Genomic DNA, 14,569 nt, shown 5'->3' on the forward strand with positions numbered 1-14,569 from the left:
AATCGACCCAGATAATACCAATAAAAAGGCTAACAAAGGCTGTTAATGCAGCCCCAAGACCAAGTTAAATGAGGGCTTCAGGAACCACATCTGTTGTTCTCAGGTTTCCAAGTCGCTAAAGCCGCTTGCTTGGCAAATAAGGAAACTATGCAGTTAATGAGATGCTAATTAGGGAACAATGAGCAGATACATTAGTGTAATATATACCTCTAAATTCTACTAATCAGAGCAATGCTTACAAAGGAAACTAGCTTCCTTTTCCTCCATCTTGAACAGGATGTTTTGTCACTGTCTTAAAGACACAAGTTATTCTTGGACCTATTGCATCATCTTTTCTGAGAAAGATAAACTCGGGCTCTCGATATTTCCGGGGAAAAGCTCGAAAACTATGGCACTCTCCTCATGCATGCATCAATAATGTAAACGAGCTTCCATTTTAGCGAATACCATGTTTGATCATGTTCTGCCTAATAAACAGAGGACTAAACAACTGAGCACAAGCAAAAGATCTAAGTGAATGAATCTTTCAACTTTCAAGCTCAAATGGTGAGAACATTTTCACATGGCATATGCTAATATCCCTCGCTAGCAACACTACCAACTTATGAGTTGTAACACACAATACCAAACATAGGAAACAATCAATAAAAAATCACCCTTTGCAATTCTCTCCCCAATCTTGTGCCATCCCCCTCTTGCAATTGACCCTCTTCATGAACACCCTCATGTATATGAATCAAACAATTAAATCATCACTAACTTGGCAAATTTTCTTCCCTACTTCTATAATTCCTAGTTTAGCAAAGGCGAGTTCTCGTATATGTATCATTTACAACATCTAGATAGGAGAACCAGGAACACAATAAGGAACACAATGGAAGAAAGCGCGATTGCAAAACCGAGAACAACCTTATTTGGCCCGTGGTGGTGACCGCTCTTGCCAGAAGAATCGCTGCTGTCGCCATCATTGTAGTCTGACGTGCTGCTATCATCTGCGGATGAATCCCCCTTCGCCGGGGGAGGTGACAGTGGGAGCCCGTGCTTGTCGCAAGGTGCGATCCCAAGCTTCACTTTCGACGACATAACAGTTTGGTTATAGCACAGGTTGCTATTTTCCCCTATCTTGAAGACCACTAGCTTCTTGATAAAAGACTCATTGAAAGGCATGATCCCATGGAAGCTATTCTTCTCAAGATTCAAATACTTGAGATTTTTCATCTCAGTGAAGAACTTGGGAACCGTCCCGTTGAGCTGATTCGAGCTCAGATCAACGTGGACAAGGCCCGGGATTGCAGACATTGACTCCGGGACGCTCCCCGAGATCGAATTGGACCCCAAAGACAGGTTCCTGAGCGAGATCAAGTTGCCAATCTCGGAGGGTATCTCTCCGGTGAGAGCATTCGAAGAAAGATTCAACAATTCCAGGTTGTCGAGGAAAGTAATCGAAGTGGGTATCTGTCCCTTGAGCTGATTACCTGACAGATCGATGTGGCTGATGTTGAGGTGCCAGTGCTTGGGTATATAACCGGTGACATTGGCGCGAGAGATGGTGAAGGACCTGAGGTTCTTGATGTTGCCGAGGATGACGTAAAGGCCGGAGGCGTTGACGGGGACGTCGGAAACGGTGAGGTCTGTGAGGTTCTGGAGGCGGGAGAGCCAGACGCCGGTGAGGCGGCGGAGGCTGTGGACGCAGGAGAAGGAGCGGAGGGAGGCGGCAAGGTCGGCGGGGAAGCGGATGGGGGCGACGGGGCAGTTGAGGAAGGAGAGGGACCGGAGAGTGGAGAGGGATTTGAGGGCAGTGAAGGAGAGGGCGACATCGTCCGGGGAGCAGTTGGCGAGGCGGAGTGAGGTGAGGTGGCGGAAGGGCTTGGTGGCGTCGCAGGCGGTGGCCGCGGACTGGGCGGAGCAGGGGTCCTTGGGGAGGGGAATGTTGAGGGATTGGAGGGCTTGGAGTTGTTTTGGGTCGAGGGCGGAGGAGGAGGAGGAGGGGGTGCGGGTTGATGGGGTGGGGGAGGCGGTGGGGGAGGCGGCGGGGGAGAGGGCGGCGGTGGTGTTGGTGGTCGGAGAGGTGGTGGGGGAGAGGTGGTGGTTGCGGGTGGGGGAGGGGGAGGTGGTGGGGGAGAGGTTGTGGTTGCGGCTGGGGGAGGGGGAGGTGGTGGGGGAAATGGTGTGTGGTGGAGAGACAGAGGAGTTGGCGGCCGGCGCCGCGACGGCGGCGGCGGTGGAGAGGAGGAGGAGGAGGAGGAGAGAGAGGAGGAATGTGGGTGGAGGTGATGGTGGCTCCATGGGGAGTTGGTGACTAGAGAGAGAGGGAGAGAGAGAGAGAGAGTGTGAGCTTAGCTTTGGGGGAAGTGAGAGAGTGAGGACTGAAGTGAGTTCTCCGGGGGAGAGAGAGAGAGAGAGTTACAGAGATGAGGGAGAGAGAAGGCAAAATGACAGTTGGAACTTTGGAGGACAGACATGTCCTCCTTGTTGGCATCCAAATGACTAAAATGCCCCTAAGCATGATTACACATCCCTGTCACACTAACTGTAAAATGTAAGGACCTAAGGGTCGTTCCCGTGAGTACCGACCTGGTTAACTTAAATTAATGAGTTAATATCACAAAAAATCTCAGACTAAAATAGTTATGATAAATTTGTCCAAATTTTTTTTATCATAAAAAATCATAAACTGGTGCACCTTTGACAAATTTGCTCCAACCTAGTACATCTGTGATAAATTTAGTCTTATCGTCAAATTTGCTAAATTAGATAACACGTTGCAATTACCGAATATACACATTTGTGATTTTTACCTTCTATTGTCTCAATTTGAGATTTTTCGTGGTACTAATCTAATTTAACGGAAATTAATAAAGGGTAAATTTGTTATAGGTGAATCAGTTTGGAGTCTTTTGTGGTCAAAATAATTAGTTTGAGGTAAATTTATCACGGATGTATCGGTTTGGAGTTTTTCGCTGTCGAAAAAATAGTTTGGGATAAATTTGTCATAAATATATCAGTTTGTGATTTTTTGTGGTCAAAAAATTAGTTTATGGTAAATTTATCACAAAGGTACCAGTTTGAAGTTTTTCGTAGTATTAACCCTAAATTGTTTAGGATCGGCTAAAACTTTCATTTGACATTCTCGACTGATTATTGGAGTGAAAATATGTTTCTACATATTAGCATTATGGACTTTCTTTCGCGTTTTTGGTATACTAAAATTGATCAATCAACGAAAAATTATTTTCGATAAAAAAAGTATGGATATCTTAATTAGAAAAATATAATATCCAGCCAATGATTTTTCGAAACAAACACATAAATAATAAGCAATCATTGGAAAAAAATACAGAGAGTTTTTCACCACTTGAAATAAATAGCTTTTGACCAAAAAATAAAAAATAAAATAAATAGCTTTGGAAAATTTGAAGAGATTATCAAGTGTATAAGCCGTTTGTCTAAATCGTGTCGTTTTGGGACGCACTTAGGATTTATCTAACGTTTTGTACCGCTTATAAAAATGATTGAACGAAAAATATTTATATCTTTTAAAAAATATTTAAACATAAATTATTATTGATAGTGAAAATCCTATACATTAACTAATTATTTGAAGTGGCACTAACGATTATTTTTAAGAGAATGTTTTTCAAATTATTCATTTCTCGGGAAAAAAACGGAACCTAAGCCTAAAGATATAATGGCAAAATTTATTGCTATCCGACCATTGGAAGCTCTTCAAAATTTCCAATATGGTATGGGGCATCAAATTATTTCATGATTTTTCCGCAATTACTTTTCAAAAATTATAGATGATGATAACAACTATTGGACGTAGTTCATTAAACGATTTATTAATGGCGATGAACTTAGTGCCCGCTTTTACCGTTGGTTGATTTCTAAATAGACAACACAACGAATTATCTTGCATGAACTTCATCAAATGCTTTCATTTGTTTGTAGTTTCAAAGGTTTACGTAGCTGCATGACTACTTTCGACAACTAGAAAAATACACACTTTCTCAAACTTGCATAACAAACACGATGAAAATGCAATTGAAGACGATTTGGACCTTCATTAAATTCAAAGCATCCCATTTTTCTTTTCGTCATCGATTAAAATTTACATAAACAAGCAATCCCATCGTTTAACTGGATTTTGATTGACGATTAAATTCAATATTTATCAACTTTCTCTCATAATCTCATACTATGCATCGGATGTTTATCGTTCATCGCAATTGTAATGTTGAAACATGCAATGCCAAATAAATAGAAAGACAAGGGTCAAATTGGAATTCATCGTTCAACGGACGACAAGCCCGGAATTAAAAATGAAAAGGGGGACTAAATAAAATAATCCGGTCCATCAACGCAGACAGTTGTCCTTTTTCTTATGTATATAAAAAGCGTCCATGTTAACTTTGTCTTGACAAAAAAAAAAAAAAGGAAAAACAAAATTGCGAGTGCGTTGGTTTTGCAGATAATGAAGAAGTTTAAAAAAAATTAAAAATTATTCACTTGTATCACTTGAAATAATTAGCTAATAAAAAATATTTTCATAATCGGTAGCAATTTGTGTCTATATATTTTTGTAAATGATGAATATTTTTTTTTTGTTTATTCACTTTTATAAGTGAAACAAGCGATCATTTAATCATTCATTTTTCTCTGAAAAACGGACCTTTTATGTATTTCTCGGACATCCTTTACTTTATGTAGATTGGCAATTTGGAACTTAAGACAACAATTACATTAAAAAAAACACCCTTTAGTGTTATTATTCACATTAAATCAATTTATAATAATAAGCTCATAAGGAAAACTTTCAGATGCGAAAATAAACAATTAGATGAATGATTTCTCACATAAGAAGATGTAACATGTTAGTTTCGTTTTTCTAAACATTTTTAGAAAAAAAAAAGATAACTTAGTTAATTTTATAAAGTAGTGTTAATATCATTAACAATTTCACCAAAAATCCAAACCGATATCTTGTAACATATTTACTCCAAATTAATTTTTATCTCAAATTATGAAATGGTACGTCATGTCACATTTCTTCAAACTAATTCTCGTATCACAGAAAAAACTCAAACCGATACCTCTGACCCATATCTACCATCTATAAACATTCCTCCAATATTCCGATAAAATGTATTCATGTCCGCACAAGCGGCAAATGCTGCGTGAAGGATCTAACTTGAAGAGCGACAGATCCGACGTGGAAAGTCCACGTGCGTCGACACGTTCAACAGAGGATAGATTTGAGTCCAGCATATCGATTTTGGATTTTTTTCTTGTGACGAAAATCAATTTGAAGAAACCGCGTTATGAAGGTATCGCACTGAGATCTTTTACGAGACGAAAATTAGTCTGCAAAAAAATATTTCATGAGGTATCGATTTGAGATTTTCGTTGGTATTAATCTTATAATATATTTTTGTTAACTTGATTCACATAATAATAATTATTATTATATCAAATAAATGTTTTCTTTTCGTTCGAGCTGGATCTGCGTGGTTTCCAGCTAATTTCCACACACCTTTTGGTGAGGCCAACTTTTGAGTCATGATCATGGGCTCATCATTCTCGAGTAACGTGGTCCATTTCTAGGAAAACCAAAAAGTCGGCCTCCGACGCGCTCGAGTACACAAAGTCGGAAACTCACTACGAAACGCGAAAAGTCACCGAATCGGACGGCTGAGAAGCCGCGAGATTAGGCGCGTGCTAGCGAAGCTCCTGTATCGTATGTGATTTAAATTTCGTTTCTTGGACGCAAAACTGAATTTTTGATAATTCCAATATATTCAACCATCGAGGGTTGTCCCCACCGACCACCCTTGTCGTTTAGAAAGGGAGAGGCGGGGAGTTCGATTCCCCATCTCCTCATAAGGTTAAGGGTGGAGACGCATGAGCGGGAGGACAGAGTTTCGCCTTGCTAGTGCTTGTAAAATAAAGAGTTAATATCACGAAAAATTCACAAATCGGTACATTTAAAAAAGTAGACGTGGGGAATTCGATTCCCCACTTTCTCATAGAGTTTAAGGGTGGGAAAATGTGAGCGATGAAGCAAGATTTCGTGCACCTTGTAAATTGAAGGTTTAATACTAGTTTGGAATTTTTGATAATCGAAAAAATAGTTTGAGGTAAATTTATCACGGGTGTATCAATTTGAAAATTTTTTCGCGATTATCAATCCTAAAATAAAATCAAATAGCGGAAACGTTATGGCTTGTGAAATCGAATAGGATAGTATATAACCGGACCAAAAAAAAAAAATTCCAATTTATCCATGGCAATTTTAGAAAAGCTTGAAACCGCACATCATTATCAATAATTGCTTGCTCAATACATATGCTTCAGCTTTTCCCTTTCCCTACGTTTCCCGAGCCTCTTTTTTGGGACTATGAAGCAAAAAAGACAGAATAAATAAATAAATTTATAAAAGAATAAAAAGAGAGAGAGAGAGAGAGAGAGGAGGGAGGTATCAAAATTACTGAAAGAAATAAAGTGATTTTTCTTCTCTTTAGGGTTAATTAACAAGAGAATTCCCAGGTTGAGACCGGACTCCATTGACCACCTATTCTTCGGGTGCTCCGTCACACGTAGCTTGACCCAGTTTTGGGCTGCCAAGTGCCACCTACCTTGGATGAATCGACCGTGGCATGACCACATCATGTGGGCCATAAAGCACATAGGCGGGCAGTCTTTTGCTCATCGGATCTCCAGATTCTCTCTTGCGGCCCTTGTCCACATTATATGGATGGAGAGGAACAACATATTATTTCGTGACAAGCCTCTTTTTGTACCGGGTATGATCAAGCACCTTATCAAGGTCGTTAAGGACAAAGCTATTTCTTTAGGAAGCATAGCCGACCTTCCCCCGAACCGGCGGTTGCAAAGACACTGGGGTTTCTCCACAACCATCTTTGAGGTTCGGTCCTAGCCGCTTAGTAGTGGGTTGCTTACTGGTTTGGCCGGGTAGTCCTTAGGCTTTTTGGTCGTTGCCTTGGCCGTTCAACTTGTCGTTTGGCCGCTTGTTTGGCCTTAGTGATATTTAGCTCTTGCTCATGCACATATTTTGTGCCGCATCACCTTTGACCCCCTAGGACATCTTATGTCCTAATTGGGTCAAGGTTTTTGTGTTCGGCCTCTTTTGTTACCCGGCAGTAAGTCTATACATACTTACTTTACCAAAAAAAAAAAAAAAAAAAACAAGGGAATTCCCATCTTTAGGGGTTTTTTTTTACCGTTTAACATCTCCATCACCATATTATTCCAAAAAGCAAGTGCAATTATTATGGTGGTTGATGAGATTGCTTTCTTAATTTGTCCTACCAACTTTTGAAGGTTCTAAATCAATGCTTGGCTCGACTGATTTTTCGGAGAGAGAGAGAGAGAGAGAGAGAGGAACGAAAAAGAGGAAAAAAAATCAAAAAATGTAAAATAATAAAAATACCCTTTGGCCAAACTTTTTTTTTTTAAAATAATGAGAGCACTTCGTATATTTATTTGAAATAAGGTCCAGTTCAAGCCCTCGTTTGAGAAATTGAGGGCACTTTGAGGCCCTTAGTTGGAACTTTCCCAAATTATAGGAAAAATTATTAATTTTTTTTAAAGTTTTTGCAATGGTATCAATTCAGTTTTAAATCTTTCTTTTTACCAATAGAGTTTTAAACTTTTTGCATTTGTACCAATTTCGTCCACGCAATCAATTTTGGTCGGAAATTGCTAACAGAGCACGATTGGCGCCGACGTGGATAACTTTTAATAACATTTTAATATTTTTTTTTGAATTTTTGTTATCATCAAAGTACTTCAAGGTTAGCATATATATATTTTTTGGTAGACACAAAATTATAGGGAAAATTACTAAAAATTTCATAAACCTTGTGTTTTTTTTTTTTATACCAATTGAGTCTTAAACCTTTTGTATTTGTGTCAATTTTGTCTATTTGGCTAATTTTTGTCGGAAATCGTTAGCGTGGCCAATTTTGTCTATTTGAAACAAGAAGATTTGCGTAAAACCCAATTACATCGGAAACATCTATGCAAAAAAATATATATATCTAGGAGGGATTGATGTTGCACCGTTTTGATCACGTGCTTTTTCTGACATTGGAATTGATTCAAAGACTGCTCTAATCTAAACCTATCAAAATGGGTGATAAATCCATTTCTTAATCCACTTTTGATGGGTTGAGTTATTATATGAATTAGTTATATTTAGTAAATGGATTATAAATGAATTTAAAATGATAAAATTCAAAATAATATGGGTCTTAAATAAATTCACAGCTTACTTACGCTCAACCTACCTCTATGACTCTATCTTCACTCTCTTGCGCCCTCGCTCACTCCGAGCTTTTACCTTAATTTAGGTATGAGTTTTCATAAATTTGGTGGTTGAATATGAAAGTGTTTTAGCAATGAGTTGGATTTGATGTGTGTAACGAAATTTGTATTCCACGAGTCAATTAGATCGGATCATTTTCGACATGATCCAACCGTTTTGACGGGTTTACAGTCCTTCCAACATAACACCTCCGACTCCATTCTTAGTGTGCAGACACTCTGCATACATGAGTTGCAATCGCCGGCGACAACCCACTTATCTATTGGCTCCGTCGATAACAGCCACCTGCGATGACGATTGCGAGCTCTAATTGACAAGGCGTCATTCTTAGGAGAGGAACAACGCCGATTTTCTCATAAGTTCATCTCCAGTCGCCATCCACAACCACCTCCGAAATCGGATTTTCCTAATTAAATTCCATCCTAACATGCCGGTTGGACAATGCCCGCACCAGAGGCTTCACGTGGAATCACGGTCCTTCAGGAATTATACGTTTCAAATTGTGAAAAAAAAAAAAAATTGCCCAATCAAAGCTGTATAATAGATGATACTCCGGAAAGGTTGAGATCGATCACATTAACAAGATATGCTAATAGAATAAATTTCACTAGACATGCTAGAATTGTGCCAGTGCAAAATGAAAGTAGAGATGACATGAATTTGATCTCAGCCATTTTACAAATCAATATAGGAACCGATGAATTCTAGTAAATAAATTACCATATAAAGCAGAACGTATGCTGTGACTATATCAATTTTCAAACTTTAAGCAAGGTCAGAACGCTGTCACCCTGGCATTCTCGAAGCTTCGCTTCGGTGGAGACTTAGCCAGCCCTCCTGCTGTAGGATGTAGCAGCCGCATCACTGAGTAGCAATGGCAGTTCACCTGAGAGACCAAGTCCCCATGTGGTCTAGCCTTAAATTCCAGGCATTATGACAATGGCGAACATAAAATGCCCCACCAGCTCATCAAGAGCGTCCTCCGTTATGCAGCAGAGGAGTTCCTGCTTTCCACAGCTTCAGGTTTGCATAACTAGGAAATACTGTAGACTTTGACTACTTTGGTTGTGTCACAGACAATGAGGTTCTCAGTTACAGCAGGAGTTGTGCACAGCCAATTCACCTGCACATGCGAAGCACTGTGATTTAGAATGACTCAAGGACATGAATGCGCACATCAAAGAGATTATGAATGTAGATGCAGGAGGAATAACTTACTTTTCTGCTTAGATCAATGTTGAGATGTAAGAGATCACGAAGATCACTTTGGCTGCCACTTTGGTTTGTATCAATGTACTTGAACAGATTCCACAACTTGATGGATTTATCATTTCCCCCAGAGATTATGAACTCCCCCCGCTGACCAAACATTGAAAATGCCCTGAGAATGTATACCTGCTGTTCAATATGCATAGATTTTGCTTCTGGTGTAGCTAAATTAGGTCAGCCACTTACACACAAGAAATGGCAGCAGTATGACCCCCCAAAGTGTAATCCAAGTGTAATCTCCCCCGGGTATCTGTATTTTCTGCATCATTTGATCTGGAGTGAGATCCCTTTCGGGGTTTAACAGAACTTTTTGTCCTGGTAGCAGCAAGTTCTGATTCAATGTTCATTACATCGGCGCCACCATCACCACGTGCCACAACACAGATTTTGCCCAATTTGTCCAGCATATCAACATCTGGAACAGCTATTGAGTGAACAAAAGCAGGATTGAAGCATTGCCCTGTGCTATTGCCACTTGTCATTTCAGATGACCCTGCAGTAAAGAAAATGAAATAGGAATCCTATTTTAGATCACTCAAACCACAACAGCACTGGATGGACTCCAAAAGATTAGAAATGGTGCTGCTGTACTGGAAAGCAATTATCTGAAGTTGTCCTACTGTACTTTGCCAAGAAAAAGTGATTCTACAGGAAAAGAATTATGCGAAGTTGCTTCCAATAATTAAGAGCTGATCTAGTTCTTCAGTTATGGAAATCCAATCCAGAAACTGTCAATCCAACATACAAAAGAGGTTGTCCAACCTCCAACATATACAGGAAAAGTCTCAACAAGTGCAAAAGATAAAAAGAGATGATGCATGATGAGTCCGTCTAGGTGTAACTTCAGCCCACATTAGGGGAAATCAACACGGTGAAATCAACTAGTGATGAAGAATGTCACATGAGATAACGATCATTAGCATCTCAATTATGTAACATACAAGAGTACCCGCACATTCACCAAGATATGCAACCTTTCAGACTTGATATGCGCTTGCAGGAACTACTAGAGTACATAAATGGAGCAAACTCAAAATTCCAGTTCCGCGACATAAGCTCAAGAAAGAGTTCCAGACAACCTACTCAAAGTGTAAAATCGTGCAAAAAATATCTCGAGACACAATGAAATGGCAACCACTCTCCTTTACGCAAGTCGAAACCCATCTGAAAGGAGGGTTGCTAAGGGTTTCAGTAGCAATCCCCACATAGTGATCACAATCTGATCAACCTAATTTAAAGATACCAATCCATGAATATACTGTAAACCATCTCCATAAAAACTTACCTAAGTCTACAACTTTGAAAGGTCTCCCTTTGGAGAAGTCCCACATCACCAGCTTTGAATCAAGGCCTCCAGTGATGACTGTAAGAAAAGAAAAAAAACATAAAAACAAATTGATGCATAGAGATCATTGTAAAAAGAAGTCAAAATGAGAATTTGTCTAGTTGAGAAAAACATTAATTAGCAACCCTTATTACATCATTGAGGACTTTGAAACTTCTTGAGGATTCTTAAATTGCATTACCATGAAAGTTCTCTAGCTTTAGGCTGTACTTCATAATGGAACCGCATATAAACCAGTAGGAAAACTATTACTTAAAGAAGCTTGTAGTTAGAATTTCGCAGAAAATTAGTTTAAATGAACATGTACTCATTGGACTGCATAGTCCATAGTCCAGGAGAAAACAATAAAACCAGTCAATCTATACAGGTTCCAAGGATTGAATGATCTGTATCCAGTGTACATCTAGATCAGGAATGGAATTTTTATTTACTGTCAACTAAAGTATGATTAACAAAATAAAAAAAATCCTACAGTATCTGCAGGGGCATCCTGATTGTATCAATGAAAGTAAGGACAATTAAATACTTCAAGACAAAGATGTGGAAGAAGTTTCACATAAAAGCAAATTAAAGTGCACCTGCAGCTTAAATCATTACTTGAATATCAAAACAAGACAAACCAAAACAAATGCCACGATTACAGGTTTCTTTCTCCAGAAGGTTAGTGTCCATGATGACAGATTTAATCAATAACATGACTAGCATGGCTCCAAAATCTTTCAAATTTCTACCACCCAATATCATATCACAGACCTATCAAATAAGTGTCAGGATTGCACATTAAAATTTAGTAACCTTCTCTCCGACCAAAAAAAAAAAAAAAAGCACAGCATTGGTGGGAGTTGTATACCTTCCCAAGGTTTCCAAGGGAGAAACTGCACGCTGCTACAAATCTACTCTCTAGAGTCAAGGACCAGAAAGTACTAGTAGAAATTAGAATTAAATTATCAGCAAATGCAACACAAAGCCAAAATAAATTCAAAATGGGCAATGAAAGGCTTTAAGCTGCGAATGCTACAAATATATTTTCCAACTCAGGTATTGCATATTCAACATATACCACAGAAATGATATGCCAAGAAAAAACTGAGAAGGATACACTTGAATGGCCATTTCTTAGTGTTTTGTAAAGACATTGTTGACGAATATCAATAATCTGGTGCACCAAAAAAAAAAAAAGGGAATAAGCTAAATGCCGCAAAAGTAGCATGGCCACAGCAACACCAAGAATCTACAGCCTTCTTTAGAGATGTAGGCTCTTATCAACCAGTCATATGTACAATATGCATTAAAATGTGCAATGACAGATGTGATATATTATGTATCAAGAGAACTTCATGCACAAATTCTCATCAACCATAATGGACACTGTCTTATCATCAGTTGCACCTTTATCTCGCCACCATCATCTGCTGCAGCAAGGAATGACTTTGAGCTGCATACAATCTGCACAAAAAGTATTTTGATGGGCCTAAAGCATGAGAAATATAGTCATTATGCATATAGAAAGATCACTATAGCTAAATCAGTCCAATTATATACCAACATAAGGCCGATTAAGATCAAGAGAAGCCGCAACTATCTACCTGGTTTATTTCTTCTTTGTTGTAATCATAACACTCCAATGGCGTTGATGAGGTGCCCTTCAATGTAAAAGATCGACTTGATTGTTAATAACAGTGATACAGTAATAGGGATTCAAGAGTTATTATATTACACACTTACAACTCAGATATTCATCTAGAATCAGGACACAAGGTAGGGAACAGCATGTGAGATCAGAAAATAGATTGGCCAAAGGAGAGTATGATTCCGGTAACTAATGAGATGCTTCAACTGTCTAAACACATGATGTGTGACGATCGATAAATAAATGAAAGTGCTATTGCAAATAGTTAAAATGAAAATCGTAAGACTGAAATTACCAGACGAACATCGAAGCACTTGACTTCCTTGCCAGACGAAACATATACAATATCTTCATTACCTATCAAAACCCAAAATTTAAATCACACTGAAATCAGCTTACACTGGAAATTGATAGTTTCAACATAACTGTATGTACAAGCGCAGGTACCATAAATTCCAACATGAATCTACCTTAAACGACACAAACCCATATACCCAAAACGATCCTTTTATTCGGACATAAAGAGCGAGACAATTTCCAAACAGAAGACAACAAGCAGCAAAATCAACACACAAGGAGAGAACCTGACCAGGCTTGAAACACAAGGATGAACTGGCTTCCTTCCCAATCTCCATGACAAGTTGGACGTCTTTGCAACGCATGTCGAACCAGCAAACACAACCATCCTATCAACGACACAATTTTGATCAGAACAATTGCAAGCCTATAAGACACAAACAACAACCATAGGGATGAAACATGCATACTTCGCCGGAAGTGGCCACGAGGCCAGGGCGATCCCGAGAGGCGATACAGCACGTGGCCGTCGCTCTGTGCCCCTTCAGTCGTCTCGGCTCCGACGGCGAGCTCATATCATCCCCCCCCCTTCACACTTGCCGATTTTCTCGGTCTCTGCTGCGGAACAGGGGAATGGTGTTCTCCGCGGTTCGGACAAACCGCAAACAGAGTGGGTCGGGTTGGGCTTGGTCTTGGGCTTAGGCTTGTACTTGAGCTTGGGCTTAGTCTTGGGCTTGGGCTTGATTTATTTTGGGTCATGAGATTAATACGGGCTTGAAGTACTTTTTTTTTTTTTTTGAGGTCAAATGCGTGAAGTACTTAAAGTACGGAATAGATTTCGGCTCTGTTTGTTTCACGAAAAATGTGGCTTTTCAGAAAATTATTTTCCAGGAAAATGATGATATTTTCTCTTGTTTGGGGGAAATCTAAAAACGAATTGGAAAGTAATTTTCGCCGTTTGGTAAGGAAAATGAACTTACATGCCTTTAATAATTTTTTTTTATTTTTTTAAAAATCAATTTCTTAATTATTTTCTTTTATCTTTTAACTTTTCTATTTTTCTATTTTATTTTTTTTCTTTGTCCTGTCTTCCTCGGTTGGCGAGCGGCCACGGTGATCGGCCACCAAGCCTCGCCACCTTTCGGCGAGCTCGAGGCTTGCCTTGTCGGCCTTGAGTGACAACGTCGGCAAGGCTGTGAGGCTTAGCGGATGGGGCTCGCAATCGTGGATGAGCAGACCAAGGACAGTAGTATCACCAATTTACCGTGGCAGTAGCATCACAGGCCAACCATGGACGAGCCAAGCTCGAGAGTAACGCTATCCCTCATCCTCAACCGTCATCGACATTGTAGGCCAGATCTGGCAAGTCGCTCGCGACCACTCGCAAGGTCTCGAACTCCCCAGATCTGGGGACTCTCGCTTGTGGCCGACTAGCAAAGCCTCGAGCTCCAGATCTGGTAAGTTCGCCGAGACTCGTGAGGCCTTGAGTTCACCTTGACTTGCCGATCTCTGGCGTGATGTCAAAGCTCGCCGAAGAAGCCGAGGAGGTAGATGAAGGAGGCGATGAGGGAGACGATGGCGACGATCTTCGGGAGGGTGACGACGTAGAGGGAAGCGCGAGGCAGCAGCGAGAGGCGGAGCGGCTTGGTTGAATGAGAAAGATGGGAGAAAAGGAGCATAT

The 14,569-nt window shown here is 39.8% G+C and overlaps 2 protein-coding genes across 4 annotated transcripts; both read right to left on the reverse strand.

Moving 5' to 3' along the window:
- Nucleotides 1–510: 510 nt before the first annotated feature.
- LOC115753795 (receptor-like protein 51) lies at nucleotides 511–2,334 on the reverse strand. Its single transcript, XM_048276649.1, has one exon. It carries the CDS (start codon nucleotides 2,284–2,286, stop codon nucleotides 826–828), a length of 1,461 nt encoding a protein of 486 aa, XP_048132606.1. The 5' UTR covers nucleotides 2,287–2,334; the 3' UTR covers nucleotides 511–825.
- A 6,993-nt stretch (nucleotides 2,335–9,327) lies between these two features.
- LOC115753791 (WD repeat-containing protein 53) lies at nucleotides 9,328–13,521 on the reverse strand. 3 transcript variants are annotated; one of them, XM_048276355.1, is made up of 11 exons: nucleotides 13,359–13,521; nucleotides 13,181–13,277; nucleotides 12,887–12,948; nucleotides 12,548–12,604; nucleotides 12,351–12,407; nucleotides 12,061–12,117; nucleotides 11,812–11,854; nucleotides 10,902–10,979; nucleotides 9,803–10,109; nucleotides 9,566–9,728; nucleotides 9,328–9,412 (listed from the first exon to the last, which is right to left on the reverse strand). In XM_048276355.1, exons 1-11 carry the CDS (start codon nucleotides 13,461–13,463, stop codon nucleotides 9,404–9,406), a joined length of 1,035 nt encoding a protein of 344 aa, XP_048132312.1. In that variant the 5' UTR covers nucleotides 13,464–13,521; the 3' UTR covers nucleotides 9,328–9,403. The 3 variants fall into 3 exon arrangements, with proteins under 3 accessions (XP_048132312.1, XP_030548462.1, XP_048132311.1); XM_030692602.2 differs by having other exon boundaries at nucleotides 9,329–9,470; XM_048276354.1 differs by having other exon boundaries at nucleotides 9,329–9,486.
- Nucleotides 13,522–14,569: the final 1,048 nt, after the last annotated feature.

This window comes from Rhodamnia argentea, chromosome 3, assembly GCF_020921035.1.
Source record: "Rhodamnia argentea isolate NSW1041297 chromosome 3, ASM2092103v1, whole genome shotgun sequence".
NCBI lineage: Eukaryota > Viridiplantae > Streptophyta > Magnoliopsida > Myrtales > Myrtaceae > Rhodamnia > Rhodamnia argentea.